The sequence below is a fragment of the Ambystoma mexicanum genome, chromosome 1q (genome assembly GCF_040938575.1).
Source record: "Ambystoma mexicanum isolate Mex_15411 chromosome 1q, UKY_AmexF1_1, whole genome shotgun sequence".
Taxonomy (NCBI): Eukaryota; Metazoa; Chordata; class Amphibia; order Caudata; family Ambystomatidae; genus Ambystoma; species Ambystoma mexicanum.
In genome coordinates this window covers 253,892,019-253,919,452 of record NC_090922.1, presented here as the reverse complement: position 1 = coordinate 253,919,452, position 27,434 = coordinate 253,892,019, and the positions used below count along the sequence as shown (strand labels likewise).

The following is a 27,434-nucleotide window of genomic DNA, read 5'->3' as shown; positions in this document are numbered from 1 at the left end:
TAATTGCTATACTCATTAAAGGTTTATTTCAGGCACACTTTAGGGGTGAGTCACTGATTTAGTCTGTTCTTAAACACCTCAACTCAGCCGTTCATCCTTCTGAGGTCGATAAATGAGTCCAAACACAGGTTGGGTGATATTGTATGTATACTTGTTCTATATAAAGCGCTTAAGCGTAAGTGATATATAATAGCACATCATTATCATTTGGCCATGGACGTCTGCTTCCATTCACAGTAATTTGGTAATATGGGCCTATAGACACTGATCTTAACGATACATATGGCGATCTATTCTTGTATGAAATGTATATCACATTATAGTTATATCGTAAGCATTTTTTCCGTAGAGTACTTAGGAACAATGCTATGTGATGCCACTTCCTGTTTTGTCAAGGAGTGAAAGATCGTGCTCCATCCCTTCCCGTGATATCACTTGGGGGCGGGGTCGAATGGCATCACTTCCTGTGATCTCAGAGATCAAGGGTCATGTGATGTCACTTCCGCAACCCCTGGCATTTTGGTGAAATGATGTCCTTGCATCCAACACAAGATTGCTTTTTTGACTCAAGGGTATGAGTGCCTTCTGTGACTTGTTGCCCATCGCTTGTATATTGTATTAGGCTAGCGTCGAATAACAGTATTTTTCATACCTGAAGGTGTCAAAAATATGCTAGAATTGCTTAAGGTAGTGCATTCCGAAACAGGCAACAAAGGCTTACTTGAAGATGTTGGAGCTGGAAGTCTCTCACTGGCCTGTGCAGGCAGGGGAGTATGGGCCCACAACCTTTCTGTGGAAAACCGAAAATAAAAGGTTCACAAACATTGTCAAGTATGTTACACGCTGCCGATTCATGAATAACACATGAATAGATTGAAATTCATCTTGCTATTTCTTATAGCACATAGAAAAGGCATAACTAAACCATTTATGATCATTTTGATCTAAATCTGACAGTTGATATCTCTGGATACATAACAAAAAGAGCAATGCAGAAGGTGATTATGTTTGGAATATCACAGCCTAATAATTCCAATTTGAAAGTATTTAGGTAAAGTGCACATACTGTCAGTTATTCGAAAAGTAGAGCATATATCCTAAAAATAATACAGAACCAGTTTTATTCTTTCAATGTGAACTAGAAGTTGAGTTCTGGTTGGCAAGGCCTTTTTTTTATCTTTGAAGCACACAGGACCATTGCACACCACAACTCGATTTGATCATAGCTTCTAAATGGGATAACAGTTATTTTTAGATGGGATGATGCTTCTAAGCTTTTTTTGTTAACTACTGATGCATATGGTCTGCCCATAATTGAAAAATACAGAGATACTTGTAAAGAGGACTCAGAAGATTCCCTTTCTGGAATTATTGCATTTCTGACAGATGAAATTTTCAAACTCAAAACGCGTGATCAAGGGAAAAACTGAGGGAGATTAAAAAGAAATTCTGTATCAACTCATGAAATTCTCATTAAAAAATACATTTGGAATTTCACAGTATAATTCAATCACGGTAGAGAGGGGGGCACAAGTAATCTGAAAAATGTGGGTGGACGGTCAACTGATTTCACCTGTCAAAGCTCAGCAAATGTACTACTGCAATTGCCAAGAATAATATTTTACTAGCTTTATGCTTCCAATAATATATGGATGATTTAATGTTACAAGCCCCAATATTATATTTGAAGAAAATAGTCAGGGAGTTTGTTTTCAGCATTCAGGCAGCATGCTCGCCATGCTAACCTCATAGAACACATGGCAACAAATGTAATGTTCAAACTTTTTTTTTTATTCCTTGTTAACCACGTGAGGTTTTATGGCGAGAATTGTCAAATATGCAGATTTCTTAGGGTCATGGACACGGAGCATAGTCTGATTTTGGCAACCGCCAGATATAGAACGAACATGTACTACAGGGTTCACAGGGAGTCCATATGCGGGGCAGCGTGTTACCACATGCTCATAAGCAGCTGACAGAGTATTTTCATTGGCACCCATTCAGATCATCCTCATTGTAAGAGCATTCTCAATGAAAGGATTTATTAATAATATCAACTAGAATGAGGTAAGATTAGGCTTTACCTTTATAGGGGAAAATCGAACATTATGGAAAAAAACAGCAGCATCCTTGGCTCACTTTGGTGTTAGATACTTTCACCCACTCTCGTCAAGCTATATATAGCCATGAGCAATATGATTAAGTGAAGAACACTCCCCGGCATACTAGGGGTCCATTCAGCTCATCATCATTTTAACAGCATCAAATCAGTGACAGACCTTATTCACTACTCACACAGACTCTCTTCCACAATCCATGAAACGGACGATCAGATGTTGCAGAATCGAGCAAAGGCCAAACCAGGTGTTTCCATCAATTAATTGCCATGAGTATCAGCTGAAGATCTTCAGCATCCTGATGCCGTTTTGGTGGAATTAATACACTCTAGGTGTTACTCATCCGCAAGCCTGGATGGCTGAATGGAAATTAACTGACAAGGGTTCTAGGAAATATGCAGAATATCAACTACCTTCTTTTACGACCTTGTCCTGTTCCTGGACATCCTCATCCTCAGGAATCCACGACGGTATCTGTGGCTGCTCTGAAAAGACAATGTTTTGAATTGAAAAACTGCAGGATTTATAATCATTTTGCATTGCTAATGAAAGTATTTATGAACAATGTTAGCAACACTAGGCTTTACCGTTAGGGGGGGGGGGGAGGAGAATTAATTGAAAAATCCGCAGTAGCACTCGTGGCTCCCTTTGGGGTTGAACACTTTAACCAACTGCAAGCGGCAGCTGAATATACAAAAGGGTTTGTTACTGGGGGGAGGAGCTGTTCGTTTCATTACTTTAATCTTGCAGGATTCGTAACTTTCCAGGATTTGTGAGCTTTGTATCAATTTTTCCGTGTAAACTTTCGGACCAAAGCAGATACAAATGAACTTGCTAAGCATGCAGTGTATCTCACCCAGTTCAATGGAATGTGTAAGCAATGTATACCTAACCTATGCCACAGGCAAAGGTCAACAGGTAAGGCTTGTGCACGTGTCGTCTTGACTGTTCTTGAGAATGATGAATAAAGTGGCCGGTTCTGAAAGTGACGACCTACCATATCTGAACAGAACGATGACCCCGGATAGCAACAAAAATAAAGGACTGATTCAGAACGGCAGCTATTTTAATAGGCTTGACAAAATGTCTGCAGGGCTCCGCAGTGGTAAACTTTCACAGAACACGTTAGTATGTGCCAAGCCTAATTTTGTTTTTCCATCTGGCTCTGTGATCTCTGGTAAACCTGGGCCAGACACTCCCACTGTAGGTGATGGTCTTCTGCAGTTGCCTCTATTGCCTAGTATTACTGATACAGGTTCTGTGAATCAGTGTGCTTCCTGTCTTGGGGATGATTTCATCTGGCTCTCCACACACTTTGGCGGCAATTACCTCTGTGCTTATTCCTTTAAAAGATGCGCAGGATGGCAATTACTCAGTACAACACAGTTTTTTGAGTATGCATGAACCTGACAATGATGCCAAGATATGCTCTGGTAACACACCTTTTGCGGGCACAGATGCTTTGGACTTCATTATGATGGCACCAGTTGTTTTTGATGAGCTTGGTAGACGTACCAGGCTGTTGCTTGGTCCCTCTACTCCTGCCTCTGGAAGGGCCGGTGTCATTGCTGAGGTTCACTTACATCATAGTAAGAGCCACTTTAAGCAAAGACCATCTATGGAGGATGTCTTGGCTTCTGTCCCGCATTCCAGGGATATGGCCCTTCCTCAAACAGTTGAAATTCTGTCTGCAATTTACAATGATGAACCTGTTCACTTGTCTAATATCTGCTCTAGCCCAAAAGACCTAGGTGATCTTTTGCCTGGCTCGCAAGAGGCTGTCCATATTAATTCTATGGCCGCCTCCTCTGTAGCCCAAGAGCTTGATTATAATGATCAGCAATTTCTGGTAATGTTTCGAATATTAAACCTTCTAGACAAGGGCCATGACTTGACACATGCTGAACTCAGAGCTCAGCAAAATGTAAATATTGAAATACTTTCAAAGCTTAACAAAATGGAGGGCCTCCTCTTGGGTTCCCTAATGAACAAGAAAGTGGCGATAAAGGTGTTGGGGAGGGTAAATCGGCAACTACTTCTACAAACATGTATGTTCAAACTGTTGATTCAAGCTGTGTATCTAAAACTGCTCAAACACATTTGTCAGGGAATATAGCAGTAATAGGACGGCGCTCGTATGCTCATTCTCTTCTGCCGCCTGGATCATCTGAGTTAGTGAGCTATGAGGAGGCCACATTGGCCTCGAGTGAAGCCTCATGTGAGAAATGTACTGGTTTGGGGAAATTGGAGTCTATGTTGTTGCATCTCTCCTCTGTAGTTGGCCGATTGGCCACTCACATAGGTCTAAAATCTGAAGGAGACGATTTTGTCTCCCTTTTTGAGATGGCACCTACTCAAACTGTCCTTACCAATATAATAGAGGAACAGCAGGCTGTAATGGTAGTTGATCCTATCCTGGAATCTTCCTGTCAAACTTCCAATCAGATGACAGAGGGATCGCCTGAAGAGAATTCAGTGGGGTGTTTCTTTCACGTAAGCAACGGCGCTTGCACACTAGAGCACTGAATAAATTGGCTAAAAAGAAAGCTAGTGCTAAACTAGCCCTACAAAAATCTAAAAAGACACTGGATCCTGTGACTGAATTATCACCCTTAGTGGACACCATTGAATATTAAAGTATTATAGTCCTAGAGGATCCTAGTCTTGACTTAGCTGAATTAAACGCTGAAAGTAAATCAGCACTTCAAGTAGAAGCTATTCATTCTGATGAATCAGCGGTGCATCTGGCTAAGGGTTCCATTGACCATCAACCAATCTATCCAACCTGCACCTAAAAAAGTTGCAGCAAGGGTAAAAATGACTCTCCCTCCACCCGTTGATTCTCAATCTAATCGGGATTCCTGTAAGGGTTTAAATAAATAGGAGGCTGATGAAGCCAGATCTTGTAAGCAGTCACAGCTGTCATCATTCTACCCATTAATTCTTGGGAAGACTGGTTCTGCTAAGACTGCTGTCAAGCCTGTGGTGCCGGTGAATAAATCTCCTCTTTTGAAAGGGAATGCTTCCAAATTACCACAACCCATTTTGTCTAATGAAGGAGATGCTCTGGAAGACGATCAAGAGCTGCCTGGGCCTGTATATTCTGAGCCATGTCCAGGGGACCTTTGTGAGGCGATAACTGTCTTGCAAACATCAGTCTCCCGAAAAGACGATGCTGGGAGAACACACCTAACCTATTTTTGGCTGGTTTAGTAATTCAGAATTAAATGGAAAGGGTCGTCTTAATCGTTCCTTCATATTTAAAACCTTTAATAGGATTCCAATGCTGCGAAGTTTGCACTCTGACGACATTGAGTGGGTTAAGCTCTTTCCTGAAAATAACTTTAGGATGATTGCCCAATCCAACTCTTTAATTGTTCTGAGACAAATCTGGGACTACAGGAATGATCTTGAGATCTTGGGTATTCAGATGATCCTATTTGAAAACACTGACCAAGCTTATGCATTTCTGGAGTACCAGGCTCCTATACCATCGTCCATTCCCTTGCAGATTTCGGGTAACACATTAGGGGTAGCCAGTCCACCTGAGATGATTGCACAGTTGTCTTCCATTGCTGCAAACATCAAAGATTGGTCTTGGATTGGCACTCTAGTGAAATCCATACTAGAAGGTCATCCTCCAAAACCACAATCATAGCTTGAATGATCTAAGTATTCATAGCTGGAATGTGTGTGGTTATAAGAATTTGAATGCAGCTCTAATATCTCTTAAAATCTTTGACGCGACATCGATTATCCTACTTCAGGAAACTATGCTCACAAGGGCTTTATTTGTTGATGGTTATACAGTATATTGTGCTGCTGCAACCCTGAGTGCTGGCCGGCCGAGTGGGGGGCTGGCTATCATGGTAAATAACACCTTGAACTTTTCATCCACCTTATTACATTGTTCTTCCTCTGTCTTAGTGGTAGAAGTTGTTTTTCCTGATTCTCTATTTGTGTCTTTGTTGGTGGTTTGCATTTATGCAACTTACCATTCTACCAATCAGGATGCTATTATGAATGTTCTTGATAACATTTTTGAAACTATCTGTATTTCCAATCCTAATTGTACTTTGATAGTAGGTGGTGATTTTAATGTAAGCGGCCTTCCTAACGTCCGTCTTTGTAAGTCTCACTCCAATGACCCTAATGGTCAGAGATGGGTGCAATCCTTTGCCTCTTGGGGCCTGGGTTTGGTAAACTTTAAAACGGATGCCATTGGGTACACCTGGCACATGATGAACGCCTTTTCGACTATGGATTTCTTTTTTGTCACCTCTAATACTCTGAAGCCTGGTTTAATCTGTGCTATCACTGACATAGGGATTAGTGATCATTGTGGCATCTTTATCGACCCCTGTAGTTGTAGCACTAGTTATTGTGAGTCTGGAACTTGCCCTGTTGGAAATATGGCACCCTGTGCACTCAATTAAGTGTAATAGAAGTTTGTGTGTTCATTTGGATAATGTCTTACGTTTATCTTTACGCTATAAATCTAATCTAACATGTTCTTCGACTTACATCACTTGGTTTGAAGCTTACAATTCTTTTATTATCCGAGAGGAATTGGATAACCTCACCTCCAGTAGAGTGACTGATCTCACAGATCATCCTCATCCGTATTCTGTACGTGTTGCCATACTTAAGAGGGAGACGAATCGTGATTTAAGACTCCTAAAAGGGCGTGCTCTTCTAGTTCAGGCTTTTTCTCTCCTAAAAAAAACTTTTGATGCGTTATAGAAATGCCACCAAGATTGCTCGCCATCAGACCCACTTAGCCCTGAATCAAGCAGTGATCATGCGTTTATGTAAGCATGATACCAGAAACATCTGGCGTATGTTTAATGAGAGACTTAATCCTGGACTAAATGTATGACTTCTTCTATATCCTCAGAGAAGTGGTGTCAATTTATTGCAACATCCTATGCGTTGTCATCCAAATTTCAGTCATATGGATTTAAAAGTATTAAGTTGCAATCTTTTTCCTTCACTATTTGGCCAATTGATAAGATTATTTCTGCAATTGACCATTTGAAATATACTAGGGCACCTGGACCAGATGGGATTCCTGCCTGTGTTCTCAAGGCTGATCCATTGTTTTGGGTTGGAATACTTCAACTTAAATTTGTAAATATTCTGTTTTCAGGTTGTATTCCTAGCTCGTGGCTTACCTTGCAGATTATCCCGATTTTCAAGAAGGGCAATCCCATAGAGCTGTGCAATTATCGCCTGATTGCGCTTATGGACTCAGTGTATAAAGTATTCACCATTCTCATACTTAATAAGGTGGAACTATTCATTCGGGAAAAGCATCTTCTATCCATTTATCAAACTGGCTTTAGAAAATATATGGACACTGCCCTTAACACCACGGTCTTGGCTCATGTACTGTCAAATGTGAAGAAAACTGTTAATGGCCCAGTTTATATGGCTTTCTTAGATCTCAGCTCTGCATTCGACAGTATTATCCGGAACATACTTTGGAACAAAATGGCTGTTTTGGGTTTTCCCGAATTTATTGTTCAAACAATCGCTCTTCTACATTCTAACACCTGTTATCGTGTGAGAATCAACCAGCAGGGTTCGCTCACTCTGGACATTTTCACCTATACAGGAGTAAAACAGGGCTGCAATCTTGCAGCCACTCTCTTTAACTTGTATTTGGCTGATATACAATACATTTGGCCTCAAATTGTTAGCTTTCCCATCAAAATCGGTCATTTCAAGGTTGATTGGCTTGCCTATGCAGACGATATTTTGCTTTTTGACAAAACCCCTTTTGGCCTCCAAAACAAGCTTCAAGCGTTTGCCTCTTATGCCGTTGCTAACAATCTTAGTGCAAATGTTACCAAGTCTAAGATCCTGGTCTTTACTGGAAAAAGGAAGCCTGTCCATTATACTTGGAAGTTAAATGGAGATGCAATTGAACGTGTATTTTTTCTTTTTAATTTGGTTAGCTGAATTTAATCAACCTTTCAAATATAAAACAATTCAATTCACAAAGTTTCAAATATCAGACATTAAAACAACAACAAAATATAACAAAACTACAATGTGGAAAAAAACAAAAGAAGAGAAAAATTTAACAAGAAATGCAAAAGAAGAAAAACAAAAACAAAGAAAAGACCAACAAAGCAAAACAAAAACAATATCAGATGCATCATTCTAAAGTCCAAACAATAAATTTGGGCAGAATAGGTTAGCAAACAACAGGTTCAAGCATCAAACACTCCAAATAATTTACAGTGGCTATTTGTATGGCTAAGCAAGATGAATGTAGAATTGCTGCCCAGCAGTTTTGAGGGTCTAAAAGACCTAGATATTTACAAAATTTTGAGAAATGAATTTCTTGTTTACTCCAGAGAGATGCACATTCAGTGATCAGGTGGACAAGTGTTTTGTGAGTGTCAGGTGACATACAAAAGCGACAAATATTCTCTGATGGAGATAGGAGCTTGCGCCTGACTTGAATGTCCCTAGTAATCCAAAGATTAAACCTCAAACGAAGAACAGAATACCCAAACGATATTGCGGGGTGGGTGAGAGAGTCAGATATGGTGCCAAAGTGCGAAGTTTTTTGTGAGGGAGTCTCAACCCATCTACGTCTTTGTATTGTAGGCAGAGATCTCTGGTCAAGAGCCAATCAGTTTGATAGATTTTGAGTTTGGCTCTGTCTGGGTTCGTTAGCAGGATGTCGATTGAAACTTCTGCATTTGTCAAGATATTATATACCTTTGTCAGCCAAGTGTTTATGAAAACATGTTTAACAGAAAACATATATTTAGAAAGCAATTGTAAGATAGAAGTTTGAGAGGTTGAGATCAGGCACTTTCGAAAGAGAGCACAAATTCGCCAATTATGCAGGGCTTGTAATGAAACCAAGCCTAATTCAAACCTGATCCATGCACAAGGTGTGCATTGTGGTAAGTGTAACACCTGTCTCCAAAATTTAGCTTCCCATAAGGTAAGAAGCAATGACAAATCTTCATTAGTAGTTTCGAGGCCACAGAGTAGAATAGGAGTGACTTTTAAATTCCAAAATTGTAATGCAGGCATCACTGAGAATTTGCCATACTTGGACATTATAATGGAACCCTGAGAAGTGGCAGTTTTCAATTTGGAGGTCAAGTGTAGAATATGACCAGAGACTTGCCCTCCAAAATCATTCCAAGATAGGTATATTGTGAGACCACAGTCAAAGGAATCTGATTTATATGCCACAAGTGTGTTAGTGGTTTGTGCTGTCTCGGGCAAAATGATACAATTTGGGTTTTTGTCGTGTTTACTCTCAATTCATTGCAACAAATGTAATTATGGAATGCATTTAGTAGCATCTGTAGACAAGAATGGGTTTTAGAGATAAGGACCAGATCATCGGCATATAGTAATGCTTTAACTGGATGATTTATTAAATTTGGGGGACTCTGAGATGATATTATCGAAGGCAAGTCTCAGGTCTTGAATAAAATAATTGAAAACGGCCGAGGCCAGCAGACAACCTTGTTTGAGGCCACGTACTGTAGGGATACTTGGGGATAAACGCCCGTCTAAGGAAAGACGGATTTGAATAGAAATGTCAGTGTGTAGCGCAGAAATTATATCAAATAGAGTGGGTGGGCAATGATCACGAGAGAGTTTTGCGAAAAGTAATGGTCGGCTAACAGAGTCAAACGCCGCGTGAAGGTCCACAAAAGCAAAGGAAATTTGTTGTTTGGTGGAATGACATTGTGCTTTGAGTGCATTGAGACAAATTAAATTAATAGTAGTGCCTAAACCTGAAACAAAACCTGATTGCTGAGGATCACGGAAATTAAAATCTGTGGTCCATGTATTGAAATCACGAAGGATGAATTTGCAGAAAAGTTTACCCCGGCGCGTCAAGAAGTGCAATAGGACGATAGTTGGATGGTAAACTACAATCACCCTTTTTGAAAATCGGAATGATTAATGATGTCTTCCACGAGAGGGGAATTAGCTGATGCTTCAAAATATTACAAAATATAATGTGTAAGATATGAGCCCATTCATGAGGATGGGCCTTGGAAATCATGTTAGAAAGGCCATCTGGGCCAGTGCTCGGGACGAGCTTGCTTTCATGATTTGGTCTTGAATAGCAGGAATTGAGAAATCAACCTTCCAGGGAATGCAGGTATTTGGATGGAACTTGTGATTGGAGAATTTCGAGTCAGCATACAAAGTTGAGAAGTGAGTTAGCCAAGCCAAATCTGAGACTCCATTGATCTGTAAACCACCCTGTGAGTGGGATGTCTGAGCGTGAAGTAATTGCCACATAGAACTAGAGTTCTTTTTCTACATTGACCTTAGCATGACTTCACTGTCATGTTGAAGGAGAGAAGCCCTTTTGCTTCTAAGCCAATTCTTATATCTGGATTTGAGGTTGGAGAGATCACGACTACATGAGAGAGAGTTTAGTCGTAAGATGGCTTTCCGCGCTCTTCGATAATCGGCCTTAGTTGATTGAATGGCCGAATCGAAAGAATGTCGATGTTTGACATTCAACTGTCTCAGAGTAGTGAGGGTGTTGACAAAGGGGCTCAGTAGCTCAGAATAGTGAGTGGGATAACGCGATTGGGCATGATGTTCAAGACTTTGTTTGAAGGATGACAAAGTAGAATGATTCCAGCACGCTTGTGATCTAGCTGGATTGATAAGAAGTTCTGACAAAAGGTAGTTATTTTTCTCATGAAAATGAGACCACTGAATGTTCATGGAAAGTAGTTTGTGATCACTATAAGTTTGATCCATGATGGTGAGACTGTCTATATGTTGGAACAAGGTAGCATCGACATAGATGTAGTCAATGATAATAACAGCCAAGTGCATCGAGGCGGGACGTCGCCTGGGACCGCACCGTTGACCATATGGAAGTTACGTTGCATCATAAAAGAAGACCAAATAGAGGTTGATTGAGTGGAACGAACTTGATTCCAGCAGTCAAGATTTATGTCACCCAAAACAATTGTTTGTGAAATGTGAGGAGTTATTAAGACTGTGTCAAGTATGGAAGCCAGGCCATCGAAAAAGGTGTCATCGGTTTGTCCAAGAGGGTTGCGATATATGTTTACCAGTGCAATTGTAAAGGTACGATGAATGATCTTCACCAATTGAATGTGGGCCTGCACTGAAGCCCAGGGTGAGACAGAGGCCCATCTGAAAGTAAACCGCGACTAATAGACCCGAAGAGGGTCTGCCCTTGCTGGGATCTGGAAGTAAAGCTGGAGGTAAAGTCAGGTCGAAACCATCCCATACTGGGGGAGTAAGTAGCCAAGTTTCTTGAAGGGCTACAATATGGTAGGAGTGGGACATGGAGATATGTAGATGTGCATGGCCTCGAGTATTCCAGCTAGCAAGTTTCAAGGGTGATTTAATTGAGACATTTGGTGGTTAAGAAGGGCAATAAGAGGGTAATGTAGAGCAGTTCGTAGATTTGTTAGTGATACCCTGATAAATGTTAGCTTTAGTCTTGGAAGGTTGTATCAGATGAAAGGTAGATTCCAGATCTAAAGCGAGGAGAAAGCCTAGTTCAAAAAGTTGCATTTTACAGCGCCAAATTGAGTTCCAGACTACGCCAGATGGAATGCGAAGTCTGACCACAGAGAAGCAAGTGTCTGATACAAATTCAATCCGGTCTATGTCATGAGTGGTGATGTTGTGCAAATCCCCAATGTCTCCAAAGATGTTCAGGACACTCGCACGATTTAGGTCATATTTGGGAAAATGTCCCTCTCTACACTTATAAAAGAGTGAGAAGGGATGCGAGTGGACACTGAAGCTTTGGGAAAGGGTTTAGCAAGTGAGCTTGAAGTGGGCTTTTTAGAAGAGGTCACTCTGAGGCACGAGCGCAAGGCATTCTCCTCATCATGGATTGCTTGAGCTGAGGAAACGTGTAATGGAAGCTCAGGGTCAACAAGGTGTACCTTGGAAGCACCCAATCGCGATGCTAGATAGGCATCAACACTAGCTTTTAAAACAGAGCAGACCCAGAAGAAGTTTGCGTTTGAGGTGCAGGAGGTTGTGAAAAGGTAACATGCTTTGTTGGGTGAGAAGCAATCTGTACAGTTTGAGCATCAGCTTGAGTAATAGGAGCTAGTTTGAGCGGCCGGGAGGCCGAAGAGATTGGGGGACCTGCCGGCATCTGCAGATGGCACAAACGCGCGGCTAGGTAAGCATCAATACTAGCTTTGTAATCAAATTGAGCATCAAAGATAATAGGATTTGTGGGAAAGATTAGAGGAATGGAAGGAATTTGAAGAGTTGTCGGTGGCAATTGAGGACAAGCTGGGTGAGCAATGGATTGGTGAGGAAGCTCCTGCTGATCAAGGGATTGGACTGGTTGACTTAATGGGGAAAGAGAGACTGGGTGAGTAACATCAGAGAACAGGGGTTGAGGCCTTGGAGATGAAGCCGGGAGCATCATGATGTTGGAACTGGAAGGGATTTGGGGTTGAGGAGGTGTCACCTAAACCGTAGAGGCCGTGGAAAATTTGGAGGATTGGCCTAGAGCTTTAAAAAAAGCTGTGAGGGTGTGTTTGGAATGTTTTAGGCCGGTCAAGTTTTTTGTTTTCTTCGTTGCAGGGCAACACCTACGGTTTGCTGGTTTGGCAATGGGGATGGGTTTAGAAGCCGTAGGGGCCTCAGGAAACAGAGTTGGCAAAGGGTGGATTGAGGATGAAGGCAAGATTGGGATGTGAGAGGAAGCATCTGGAGTTGGGACGGAGTGAGGGATGGAGACTGGCTCACAAGGTAGGGGGGACAGTCACAGGCTCAAGTGGGGACTGTTCAGGAGCAGGTGAATGCGGTGAGCTGGGGGGAGGCTCGGAAATGTTGTCAGGGCAAAGAGGAGCTGGGGAAGCAGTAACAGCAGGGACACTCTGTAAGACAGAAAGCAATGGGGAAGGATGGGTCGCGGCGATGGGTCTGATGACTCCTGGGATGGAAGGGAGGCGAGTGGTCAGAGGAACAATGAAGCAATCTGAAGAAGGGTTGTTTGGTTGTCGTACATTGTCGACAAACCTCTGGACAGTTTGGCGGCGAAATCTGTGAATGAGCCACAGAGAAATTAGTACACGGTATGGCAGTGGTAGGGGAGCCGTGAGCATGCAACCATTTGGCGAGTTCTTCGAAGAGAGAGGACTGATTTGCAAGTTTATGATCAATGGTGTCATACAGTTTGCTCATGGTAGAGATTGCAAGATTGATAGAGCAAAGAGCAGCTTGAATGAATGCAAGTTGCTAGGATAGTGCAGCTGGAGGCATTACTTGTGGCACTCTTGGAGTAGGCATGGAGAATGAATGAATGAATGAATGACGAAGACCGAATGGCTGAGGAGTGGATGGAGACTCCTGCAAGGGCTTCGTCAGACTCCACAGAAATGGGTCTGGCACTCGAGGACGCATGGATGGAGATGTCAGATGCGTCAGGTTGCAAGGAGGGAAATTGTATTGGCGAAGGGATGAACGCTTTACATGGGGCCAAAGAATGAGGATGCACCGAGTTGAGCATGGTGACATCAGATAATGGGTGTGTGTTCGTGAAAGCCTGCAGTGTTTTGCAGCCAGAAGATGGTTGATTAATGGTGGAAGAAAGGACATTGGGTCCAGGGGTCTGTGGCCTTAAGGGGTAATTCAGGCATGGCAGTTGGCAGGCTACACTAGGTACAAGTGGGAAGGGAAATTTAGATGGTAATATTGAGCCACAGGGACGTGGCGGTAGAAGAGGAGTTAACGCAATGGCAGAAATAAATCTGAGGGATTGAACTGCCACCTGACCACAAGCGGCCAGGCTTAGAAGAGCACATGCAGTATCAGGCATATTTGAAGTAAGTTTATAGGTATGAAATACCATCAATCAAAAATGTATCAGAACGTCACAAAATGGTAATCTGGACTCACCAGGAAGCTTAAATTTTAGTAGCCAACTTATTTTCTCAAAAGGGGAGAAAAAAGAAAAAGTGAAGAATAAACACTAAATAAGCAAATGCAGATAAATCAGACAAGATAAAAGCATGTACTAACATATATTAACAATCACGAAGCAAACAAATAATCAATAAAAATAATTGCCGCAGACCGCGGGTAACGCGGGTAAGGGGGAAAGCGGTACTAATACCGGTACTTGCCCGTGTGCGCGCGCTGTGTGTGATGCTGGAAATGCATCGGAGGGACAGGGCCTCCATATCCTTGTCCTTTACTGCCTTTTTATTGTGTGTTCTGTCATATTTTCTAGGCAGGAGTTCATGTGGGACTCCTGGTGGTGCAGCTCTCTCTCTTTTGGTTTGGTGAACAGACTCGTGGGATACCCTTACGGCACCCCTGGGTGGGGGGTAGAACCCTGTGCCCCTAGTGTATGTTTTTGGGCACCTGTGGGTGGCCCGCAGAGCAGGGTATGGGCTGGTGGCAGCTCCATGCTGAAATTGACAGGTGCGCCGAGTATACTCCATTTTGGGATACCCAGACCCTGCCATTGGAATCAGTTGATTCCCAATGGAAAACAAGATGGCCCCTGTGGCCTTGTGCTTTCTATTACCTTGTTTTCCCAAAGTCCTGGGAAGCCCTGACTCTGTCCCTTCGACCTGACTGGCTGTTGGGTGGAAGTCCATATATGGTGTTGTTGAGAAGTCCAGTCCAGACTGGCTGGAGCCTTCCCAGTGAATGTATGTTGTGGGTACCTCCTGTGGGTGGGACCTGGGTGAATGGAGTGTGTGACCAAAATGCACTTCGTCTTGTGGCTGTCTGGTTTCTGGTATGAGAGACAAAGACTGAGACAGCACTGCCCAAAACTGGCCTGAATGCAGTGTGTAGTGTTGAATGGCTGGGTACTTGTCCCAATCCACATTCCTTGTTGCGAGTGTCTGAGAGGGAGGAGAATGGCCTGAATGCACTGTGTGCCTGATTGGCTGACTGACTGCATGAATGCCCTTCTGTATGATTGGCTGCTGAGAGTGACCCAGCAGTGTGGATGAAAGACAAGATAGTATATCTGGGGACCTCTCACCACTGGAAATTGTTCAGAAGCGTTCAGAAGCTGTGTCTACACTTGAAGAGTAACTGGAACTGCTGATCCTCGACGCCCAGCTGGAAGACGAAAGACTTGCTGTTGCATTTGGTTCAACCTGATCTGAAGGCTGCCAAACTCGTCAAGGACTGATCAGAGAGAGGACCTGGTAAGGCACCCTCTTCCCGTGCTCGAGGGACCATCGAGCACCGCTAACCTTCGCCGAAGCTCCCTGGAAGTCAGACCCTCGAAAGGCTGCCGACCCGAGACGGGACCGCTGAGGGGAACAAAGCAAAGCACCCGGACTTGTCGCTGCCGAAGTCTACTGCCGTCGACCAGGGTTCGCAGGTTTGTGTAACCGCTGGAGGCCCGTCGAAGTTGTGTTGCCCAGCCGTGGGGACCACTTGACGCCGTGCTGCTGACGACCGGAGCCGCCCGCTCCTTTGCATGAGAACATTTGAATCCAAGGACTCCCTTGTCCGCAATGTCGACCGCTTTGTCCTGCAGGAGAAAGTCGAGGACGACTAATGCGCCAATGAGAATCCGCCGGTGGGTTTCTCGCCACCTGAAGGCCACAAAGACTTCGACGACTCGACGCCCTTGTTGGGCCACAGTTCTTCTGAAACTCTTTGCGGTCCTGAACAATCCATCGCCGAGGTGCCCCGCACACCTCATCCTCGCAGGACGTCGCCGACGAGCACCGCCTAGATCGACATCGGGGTCTCGGCACCCTTGAACTTCTCATCGCCGCCGTCGACGACACGTTCAACATCTTCAACGCCTCTCGACGATCCGTGGCTCCTGCTTTAAAGGGAGTCACTCAAGAAGGACCCTTCGACGTGTCTTCGAAGAACTCTACTCCACCAGGTACATTGGGGGGGGTAGAACCTTAATAGGAGGAAATAAGGCTATTGAACAGTATATGGACTGGGCTTGTGCTATATATCTTTATTTTACAGGTTGCCTAGGTGGGGTGATCTCCACACAGAACTATGTCTAGGTAATGGGGCCAGTATTCTGCCAATTGTGTCAACCATCTTGCTTTCCCTCCTATCTCTATTGCTGGTTTCCTTGTTATTGATCTGTGTGACATTTTAACCGTACAGTTGATGCACTTTAATGAGATTTGATAACATTGGTGGTACCACTTTAGAATTGTATATATTTATCAATGTTGATTTCCGAGTACAAAGTGCGTTATTGTGATCGTGTACATACCTTTGAATATTGATTATATAAAGCTTGTGTTTTCAGTAATACAGTGTGTGTACATTCCTTTGTGGGGGTTCGGGGACTACACTGTACTTAAGAACCAGCCTGCATCACCTCCTGAGAAGCTAGGCCTTGATTGCTTGTTAATTGCTACCATAATAGAGAATCTTGGCTGGGGTCTTCTGTGCCTCTCCTCTACCATATAGAGAAAAGAAGTACAGACACCCCCCTCCAGTCTTCACACTGTGCGCATGCACAAGCAATTTGTAATTGAGCAAGCAACGATAGGTTGGGGTTAGAGCCAATCCCCGTGAGACTGGGGCAGGCTCAAAAAGTTTCAGTGTCAATCACTGCAGTCACGCTGAAGTAAAGCTGAAAGAAAACAATGACCAGCGTCAGTGAACGAAAGCAAGTTCGTGTCAAAGCACGGTGACTGGAGGTCACAAAAGTCACCTTTGTTCAGTTGAGAAGGATCACAGTCCAAGGGATCCAAGGGTCTCCAGCAGTCGCAGCGTGGCAAGCGGGAAAGCGGTACTTTTACCGGTACTTGCCCGTGTGCGTGAGCTATGCGCGTGCACAAGCAATTTGTAATTGAGCAAGCAACAATAGGTTGAGGTTAGAGCCAATCCCCGTGAGACTGGGGCGGGCTCAAAAAGTTTCAGTGTCAATCACTGCAGTCACGCTGAAGAAACGCTGAAATGCTTTGTTCAGTTGAGAAGGATTACAGTCCAAGGGATCCAAGGGATCCAAGGGTCTCCAGCAGTCACGTGTATCTGCTCTGAAATATCGAGGCTACAACGTTTCTGTCTCTCAATTGTCAACTGGCAAACTTTGATCTGAGCTAAGGCATGCCCATTAACTTCTCAATTGAAGATCATTCGTAAGACATTTTGTAAGTTCTCCCTTGCTCCACTACTGCAGTTCTATTTGTATAAGGTGGAAGCAGTGCTACTGTATGGTCTGGACCTTTGTCTTCTTGACATTGCATCGCACCTGAATTGTCTACAGGGTGTGATATGGAAACAGGTATTGGGTCTAGCTAACTCCATTCCCAACTCTTGTTCGGTCTGAGCTGGGGATATCTAGTCTTGCGGCCCGTTTTTAATGGAGACAGCTTAATTCCTACTCCAAGATGCTAAATCCACCCCTTAATTCTTTATACTCAGAATTTGCCCAAATGATTAAGAATGCCAGCCCTAGCTCGTTGTTCAAGTTTCAAGAAAAGATGGAAGAGATTCTGGTAAAAATTGGTATAACCAGGGATGATCTCTGGCAACGTCCGGCCTACTCGAAAAGGAAACAGTATTATTACGATTGGTGCTTAACAATGAACGACATTGGTACTTATCGTCTTTATACAGAATATGCGAGACATGCCCATAAATGTATGCCCAGATTAAGATATATTCTTTGTTTTCCATGTGACAAGATCCGAGACACGTACATGAGGTTTAGATTGAATCAGTTTCATGCCTTAGAACGTGTTCAACATTGGGCGCTCATTCGGTCTGTCTCGTGCAGATTTTGTTTAAATGAACAACAGCCTGAAACTTTAAAACACCTAGTCATATATTGTTACTTTTTTGAAAATTTGAGGATTGTCCATCTGGGTTTAAATAATGTTGGTCCAACTTGTTTGGCAAGGGAATCTCTATGGCAAAAGTGTATGACCAATCCTAATAACTATTTTATGATCAAACTCCTATGGATTCATTTCATTAATTCAAAATGAATTACAGCGTTTAATGGCCTTGAACCCTGGTGATGTTGACTCATGTGATTAGAATTATTTGGATTTACTGTTTTGTCTGTGTGTATTTCTTTTGGGCAATGAATTTATACTATATCATTTGTTGTAAATTATGGCTTTGTTCATCTCGTAAACTTGTTTGAAACTTGTTTTGTAAACTGTATTGGAAAATTAATTTGTATGTAATGTGTAAAAAGTTTATTTTTTAAAACTAAAATGCACATCTTTTAATTAAAAAAAGACGCAGACATCTAAGGAAAACAGTTTTTCTACATGAATAGGTATATATAAGAATATAAAATGCCTACTTGGTCATGACGTTGCTAAACTATTCTACAATATTGGAATGTAGGGATTAGTTTCGATGTCAGATTTACAAAATAAAAAAGGGTGGGAGAAACTGTTTTAAGATGAAAGTTTGTTTACAAATGTGCTACCTGCAGGTCAGATTATGAGAAATACATACACAGTCTCTGATGAGCAAATCCAGCCTAACACACAGCACAAATTTGATTAAGTTTCTAATGCTGTGATTAAATATTTGAATCGATAATCAATTTCGGATGGTTAAAATAAATACTCAAATGTCAGTCAAGAATTGTTGCATGCAGTGGTCTTCAAAGCATGGGATGGATTCGCACTGGAGGAAGGAGGCAATTTAAGGCTGTTTCTGTGGGGCAGAAGAGTGAACTGTACAGCAAGTTTGAGGATCAATGCACATTTAAGGATTATTTACACAATTGGCGGTATCCCGGTCAGGAACATCGCATGAAGTAACCTAGTGGTTCCATCTGTGGGCTTACAGTTATCTTAGTAGTAACTCAAATCTCCACATACAGACGTTCTGAAAAAGGAAACGTTTGTTTTAAACTTTTAAAAATGCATTTCTATTATTGTTTGAAGAATGGAAATGCATGTGAGACAGCAGCACTGCAGGGGGTAAAGAAATGCACAGAAGGCTTGGTAATCACATGTATGCACATTGCACAGATTGCGAACTGGCCATCAGATTGTGCCCCTGTCCTTTGGATTCCACATTTCTCGTGCAAGTGAAGGGCTGCAGGACAGCATTCCTGTACTTTGGAGGAAAATGATTTTGGAGATCCTCCATTTTTCCCCTAAAATATTTGTATCTCCAGTTTTTGAGTGGTGTTAAACATGGGGTATTTCTAGATGGCATTAACTGCTTGAGGTATTTACCAAACACTGTCTGAGGTAGATCCCTTAATCATAATAAGTATTGTCATCATAAAGAGTCTCTATTTCAAATAGGACTTGTTTATTTATAATGGGACTGTCCTAATGAGCCCCACTCCCTCCGGACATCAGAAAGGGCAGGAGCCCTCTCCCACCACCTGATCATCCGAGTACCCGACGAAGAATCGTATCCACCTCGCTGCAGGAGCAGCTGTGCGGATCCACCTTCCCGCGACGCTCGACTCAGCTGCCGTGCTGCTTTCTCCTGATCCACAATCCTCCTTCATTGAGGTGAGCTCGTGGTTCAACGTTATTTCGCCAAATGATTTTACATCGTGGGACTTTTCATCGCTACCCTTTCATCGCCAAAAACTCTTTTTTTTTATTTATGGGGGGCTTTGCCCCCCAAATCCCCTCTTACTTAAATAATCATACCCCAAACTGCACCAAACACCCCCCCCATAAAAAAGTTAAAAAAATAAATGTTTTTGGCGATGAAAAGGTTGGCGATGAAAAGTCCCACGATGTAAAATCATTGGATGAAATGCGTGTATACCGAGCTCGTATGAGGAGTACACTGCTGCTCTACGCTCACATAAGCCGGGGAAAACCACGTTGTTCATTCTTCCTGCATTTCTTCTGAGGCTGCCTGCCTCTAAGGTGGCCGCCCGTTCTAGGCACTCGATGTGTTGCTAAGCAACTCATTTTGCATATCTGCCCAAAACATCCACCCATAACATTCCCTGCAACAGAGAAGGCCCTCTAAGATAAGGCCCTTTTCGCCACAGGGCGCCAGGAACCCACCCTCTAAGACTTTACTACAGGAACTATCTCTGTGCGACCATCGCCACCGACCTACACCACCCCCCTAGCGACTGTTCCTAGCCCTACAAGTCCCGCCATGCCCACTCGCTACACTGTTGCCAGCAACAACCACTTTTGACTTTTGCTACCAGCCACAATCCATGAGCCCTGAGGAACAGGAGGCTAACTGCAGGAGCCACCTATACAACATCACAAACTACAACTAAGGCCATTATAAGGCCACTTTCCCCGTTTGTCCCTGTTCGCCGTATGCACCACCGCTGCCCATGATCTCTTGCCGCTGCTCGGCCAGGAACTACCAAAATCCTAGAATCTCATCTAAGCGCACTCAAGCAGCCTTCTACGCAAGTATGGAAGTATGGACACACTGTAAGTAATCGGCATTGTATGCACGTACCGCTTCTGCTGCCCTCCGTGCACTTGTAAACCCACCCCCTGTCTCTCACCATACTACCCTGCGCACCACTGGATGCCCTGTCTGCGATAAATTTGTATGCCTCCACTGTATGAGCCAATTGCTCCCTCAGTGAAACTGCCCAATATGCGTGACAACATGCCTATTTTGAACTGCGCTATTGCAGCCCACTTTGCCCATTTTGATTTTAGACTACTGTAAGCCCATTGTGCCTATTTTGATTTTAGCCTACTGTAAGCCCACTGTGCCTATTTTGAACTGCACTATTGCTGCCCACTGTGCCTATTTTGAACTGCGCTATTGCAGCCCACTGTGCCCATTTTGATTTTCGCCTACTGTAAGCCCACTGTGCCTATTTTGATTTTAGTTTTTGAAAAGCATTGTACAATATTTGGAAAAGATTATATATCCGCCCGTTACATCAAATTGTGTCCAAAAACAAAAGTTGGACATTTATGCTACTTGATTTAAAAACTTGGATTTGGGAGACACTGCCAAAGGTAAAACAATATTGCGGCTTATGCAAAGACAAATCTGTGATAGGGAGCCTGTATCATCTCATCATAGATTATGAGGTGATGCGCACAGAGCAGTCTATATATTTTGACAACAGTAAATGATATGTGCTTTGTCAGTTATGAGGATTTTAATTGTATGCATGAAGGTTTGGCCAAATCAAATATTGCATGCCGAAGTGCATTAGGAAGTGTGGCTGTTTGGCTGTCCCCACGTTGTTTACTTGGGACTGCTGTGACTGATGTCTGCTGTATTCGGAATACGCCGTCAGCGATAGGTAGCGCCTCAGTGTCCGTAACAGTGAAGGTGTTGCTGCTAATTCAACTCCTTCCCTCTGCCCGCCCATCACAGCCAGCCACTTCTGATTTAAGCACCGGTGCACGCGCATGCCAAAGTGCATTAGGAAGTGTGGATGTTTGGCTGTCCCCACGTTGTTTACTTGTGACTGCCGTGACTGATGTCTGCAGTATTCGGAACACGTCAGTGAGAGGAAGCCCCGTAGTGTCCGTAACAGTGAAGGTGTTGCTTCTAATTCAAGTAATTGGACTTTTTCTTTGTTGGGACTTGCACTCTACCTAAATAACCTGGGCTTCTTGTTTTCTCAAGTAATTACTGCAGATTCAACTCTCTGGTCTCCCGCTGACGTTTCATTTCTTTCCCTCAGCTCCTCCCCTCTTCCCACCAATCACAGCCAACCACTTCCAGTTTAAGCACTGGTGCACGCGCATCCCGCGCCCGCATGCCGAAGTGCATTAGGAAGTGTGGCTGTTTGATATAGAGGGAGCAAAAGATACCGATTGAACAGTAGCCTTTGGTATGATCAAGCATTACGTTCTTATATATTGAAAAACGGTTGTGTGTGTTTTAATCTCTAGGGGGCTTGTGCATGTATGACAAATATCGTGTATACGTTGGGAGGTGTGTCAATACAAGATTAGGCTGTATGAATGGTGCCGGCAATGAAAAAGAGTAAACGTGAGCTTGACACGTTCCAAAGGACAGTAACTTTGACTAGAAGAGAAACAATGGCTGAGGCACGACCATTTGATGATATCCCATCAGCTCCCCCTGTATTTACTCCTTTAAGAGGTTCTATGATACTTGCTATGGCCATGCCTTTGCCTCCCTCGTCAATGGACTTAGCTATGCGGAACATTGACGAGGTAGAAGAAACCTGCAATGACTCGATTCTACTAATTGATTCAGGAGAAGGAGAGACTACTTATGAGGGTGGGAATGAAAGTCAGGGAATACAACAGGAGGGGGTGTTAGGGAATAATTATTGTCAAACTGAGATGGAAAATTCTCTCCTGGCCCTATCACATGAGTAAAGAGCCTGAATGGGAACTCTCCTCTGCCCAACCTATTGTACTGGAATCTTTAGGAGACAGCGCTCATGAGGGGGACACCAATAAAAAAATTCTAGGCAAATTAATTCTGCATACTCTACTGCTAAAAAGGCTTATTCAGGCAGTGGAAAATAGAAACATTAAGGACACTAACCGTTGTAATGCCGAGACAGGCTCACTGGACCTTCTCAACATTCAGGCCAATACGGGGGTGGTAAATATGGGGGCAGTATATTGTTCTGCACCTGTCGGTATCCAGGCTACATCAGAAACAGGGGATCCCGGAGGTATGCTGCCACACATTGATGCTCCTAGTTAAAAAAAAAAAAGGAAAGAAAGTGCTTGGGCAGAAAAATCTCGGCAATAAGCGTAAATACAACAAAGTAGCTAAGAACAACTGGCGCAATCTAGTGAGAGACGAGGTAGTCTCCGACCCACTAGCCGAGGTTGAGGGGGAGGATCTAATTTTGTGTATGGCCACAGAGGGAGTACTGGCACATGACACTATACAGGGGAATCTTAAGAATAAGGGATTTAGAAATCAAAAGGGCAATAAAGTATCTGTGTTCTTGCCCCAAGATAAACTAGTGAAAGGAAGTTTATTTGATTTCTTTCCCAATAAAGTAAAAAAAAAAAAAAAAAAAAAAAAAAAAGGGTCTACCATTGGGGGCCCGCCAGTGACAACAGCTATTTATGATGAGAAGGGGGTTTGCATCGATTCCATTCCTTTGGCTCTGGAGATAATTCTGAGTTTGCAATCAACTCGGAATGTGGAGAGGGGGGATTTAGACCGTGAATTCTAGGTCATTTTGTGAAAGTTGCATCTAGGTGATCCCTCAGTGTTGCAGCCGTATTCTGATACCTTTATGCTGCTTTTAAGCCTATACTGTGATACTGAATCTATACTAGTCAATATGCATTTCTAGGACGTTCTGTGAAAGTTGAATCTAGGTGATCCCTCAGTGTTGCAGCCGTATTCTGATACCTGTATGCTGCTTTTAAGCCTATACTGTGATACTGAATCTATACTAGTCAATTTGCATTTCTAGGTCATTTTGTGAAAGTTGCATCTAGGTGATCCCTCAGTGTTGCAGCCGTATTCTGATACCTGTATGCTGCTTTAAGCCTATACTGTGATACTGAATCTATACTAGTCAATATGCATTTCTAGGTCATTTTGTGAAATCTAGGTGATCCCTCACTGTTGGAACTGTACTCAGATACTGTATACTGCACTCTTAGTTTATCAGCATCCTCAGGTTATTACTGACCCAGGGCATTAATGCCAGTTAGACTGTGCAGTCCATATTCCACTCCCATTCAACATGTACACCCTGCCTCTACTCATATGCATGTTAGGCACCTTGCTCACACGCAGGCCAGGTCCAGACAGCCACGCATACAACAGCCGCAACTCTTACACCTTGGACTACATGCCTAGTCCAATCACCACGCTAGCAGCCATGAACCCCACTATGCTGCACTCTAGACTACAGTGACTCAGAAACCGCACTCACCCCATGAACCTTGCCTCCATACCCTCATCCATCTCACTCAGAAACAAGCACTTAGGTTCCAGGACCATCCCTAGTGCCAACTCCAGTCACCTCTGCCAAACTAACATTAACATTAGCAGCACGAATGTGAGCCACCTGGCTCCCACCCATAAGAACACCAAACAATCTTCACCGTCTCTTAAATCAGAAACCACTAAGCCTACTAAAAGGAACAACCAATCCCTCCTCTACAACTGCGCCCTACTCAATGCCCGCTCACTTAATGCCCATGCGCTAGAGGTAAATGATCTCATCACAAACCAATACTTAGACATAATTGCCATCACTGAAACATGGCTTCACGAGGCCTCCGGCCCAACCATCACTATCGCACTCCCCAAAGGTTACTCTATCCTCAGACAGGACAGGATAGCAAAAACAGGAGGAGGAGTTGCCCTAATATTCAAAGAAAGCATATTGATCAGACTTATACCCCACCAGGGTGAAGGAAAGGTAGACATTCTATCTGCCAAAATAGCCCTATCACCAAAAAGTACTGTAAATTTACATGTGGTCTACCGCCTACCAGGAACTCCATCAGACTTCACAGAACAAGTTATACACCTTCTAGGAAATAACCTCAAAAAATCTACTAAAACGTTACTCTTAGGTGACATCATTCTAGGCTTCAATGATGCCAACGACAAAACGGCCATATCCTTCACGAAGGACCTTAATGACCTTGGCTTCTCACAGAAAGTCACCTCACACACACACACACACACACAAAAGGTCGCATCCTAGATTGGATTATAGACCACAACTGTGACACAAACATGGTTTCCAATACAGCCCTCCCATGGACAGACCACAACTGTCTGCAATTTACCATCCCTATATCCCCATATCCCCATGCGCCAAGCCCACTACACCAGCGACAGCAGCCAGAAGCGCTAAAAAACTCACTGCAGAAAACATCAGTGCCTATCTCAATCTCCCATGCCTAGCACCACCATTCTCACCTGACCCCGTCACACTAGCGGAATTATTCAAAGACACATTGACTAGCGCCATCAATACAGTCGCCCCATTAGAAAACAAAAAAGAAAAAATTATCATTCCATTCCAATTCATGGTTCACAGAAGAGCTCCTAAATCTGCGCAACTCCAAACGACAGGTGCTAAAAACTTGGCAGGCCAACCCCTGTGACCCCACTAAAGACATCTTTCGAACCATCTAAAAAAAAATACAAAGATTCCATATTCAAAGCTAAATCAGAATCATACAACAACAGAATATCCTCGGCCAACTCACAATCTAAGGAACTCTTTACCATCTTTAAAGAACTAACAATACCCCCCACCTGCACTGACAAAATCGTTAAAGATGAAGCCTGGTGCTCCAGCATACAAGCTGCCATGCTAAAAAAATAAATAAAACCTCCTCCAAAACAAAATCGCTGACCATTACAAAGCCTTACCTAAACAGAAGCACCAGAAGCAAACCCACCACAACCGTTCAGGTAACAACCCTCCTAAATTCTCCTTCAAGGAAATATCTGAGGTAGAGGTCCGAGACATCCTAAAACATCTCAAACCATCACTATGTTATGTAAGGGCGATGTATGCCCCCCCAAAATCATTAAAGAATGCGCAGAGCAACTCGCTCCTCTAATTACCGCATTCATAAACGCCTCATTCAAAACAGGTATATTTCCCAAGTGCCTCAAAGAGGCATGGGCACGTCCACTCCTAAAAAAAACTACTTTAGACCCCTCTCAACCTAATAACTACAGACCAATTACAACTGTCCCATTTCTTCTTAAAATATTAGAAAAGGCCGCCCATAGGCAAATCCAACTGTACCTTGAAACCAACTCTATCCTTGGAAAGAGACAATCAGGGTTCCGCAAAGGACACGGAATGGAAACCGCCTTACTAGATTTGAAAAATCAAATCACCTCCATCCTCGACATGGGTAAGTCTGCCTTACTCCTTCTCCTAGATCTCTCAGCAGCGTTTGATCTCATGGACCATAACACCCTCACCAACCACCTCACGAATGCAGCGCACTTCTCCAAGCACACTGCAACATGGATCACCTCCTTCCTAGAAGGCAGAGCCATGAAGGTGTTCTCCAATATAGAAAATGCTGAACCCACTGCCATACACTGTGGTGTTCCCCAGGGATCTTGTACGGCACCAACGCTGTACAATCTATTTACAAAGCCCCTCTTTGATAAACTGGATGCACTTGGGATCACATACACAAACTATGCGGATGATACCCAAGTGCTCCTTCCACTCACTGGGAACTATCTCCAAGACGCCTCTACCCTTCAACAAACTTACTCCACAATCCAAGCATGGATGGCCACCAATGGCTTATGCCTCAACGGCGATAAAACTGAAATCCTCATCCTTGGCCAAAAACCCATGCTAGCCAAATTGGGCCCGACTTATCAAAGCTTGTGCATAGACAACTGCATCATACCAGTCCTATCTTCAGTTAAAACGCTCAGAGTCTACACTGATGCTACACTATCTATGGATAAACAAGTTAGCGCCATTGTATCGGCCTCCGCTCGGAGTACCAAACTGGTCAATGCAATAAACCCGTTTCTAACAAAAGCTAACTGCCTCTCCATTGCAAGAGCTACAATAGGAGCCAAATTGGACTATTGCAATTCCCTCTTAGCGGGCACATCAAAAAAAAAATCTAACCAGACTCCAAACCACTCAAAACAACTCTCTCAGAGCAGCTCTCAGCGTACCTAAAAGGGAACGCAAGAAAAAACACTCACTGGCTACCAGTTAAAGACCGAATCACATTCAAGATTCTATACACCGCACACAAATGCATCAACCTAACCGCACCCTCCTACTTATCGGACACACTAATCAGAACACAATCCACTAGACCCACTCGACTAGAGTACACCAATCAACTCACAGTACCACGAATTACCAGGGCCAAGGCAGGAGGAATCGGATTCCCCTACCTGGCATCTAAGCTTTGGAACACCTTACCCACAGTTCTCAGAGCTGAAACCTCTCTCCATGCCTTTCGCAAAAAGCTAAAAAAACTCTTCAATTAGCCACTAGTACACTGCAGGTAATTCACACAGCTGCCCACGCATCTACTGCCCTAGCCCCAATGCTACCTCATGTTGTATGTATTTACACAACTACTGTAACTGAGATATGAACAGATACTGTAACCAGCGCCATAATGCCCACGGGCTGCTGCGTGCTCCATGCTTGTATGTGTTCACACGACCTATGTAACTAAGACTTGTATATCTACTGTAACCAGCGCCACAATGCCCACGGGCTGCTGTGCGCTTAACAAATGTGAATAAATAAATAAATAATAATAACGTATAGGAGGAAAATCAGTGTGGCTTGGGGGTGAGGAAGAGTGTCTGCGAACCCCAGCACCCGGGGGGGCCTTTCCGGCTGTGCTAGATTCGGGAGATAATCTGCAATTGAATGGGCCAGGCCGGACTAGACAGTTGGAAAGCCCAGAAATCCCGGGT

General features: G+C 43.5%; 1 protein-coding gene and 1 long non-coding RNA gene across 6 annotated transcripts in view; one reads left to right on the top strand and one right to left on the bottom strand.

Annotated features, from left to right (window-relative positions):
• The window catches only part of LOC138527192 (uncharacterized), a 536,606-nt gene that overhangs the window by 63,519 nt on the left and 445,653 nt on the right, over positions 1 to 27,434 (bottom strand). For all 5 annotated transcript variants that reach the window (XM_069638300.1, XM_069638302.1, XM_069638299.1 and 2 more), the window contains 2 exons: positions 2,531 to 2,602; positions 722 to 790 (listed from right to left, as the gene is read on the bottom strand). In XM_069638300.1, the coding sequence (XP_069494401.1) occupies positions 722 to 790; positions 2,531 to 2,602 (141 nt within the window). The remainder of the gene's footprint in view (positions 1 to 721; positions 791 to 2,530; positions 2,603 to 27,434) is intronic.
• Positions 21,767 to 27,434, top strand: part of LOC138527194 (uncharacterized) — a 375,852-nt gene continuing 370,184 nt past the window's right edge. The window contains exon 1 of the long non-coding RNA XR_011283817.1: positions 21,767 to 21,864. This is a non-coding gene — a long non-coding RNA (uncharacterized lncRNA). The remainder of the gene's footprint in view (positions 21,865 to 27,434) is intronic.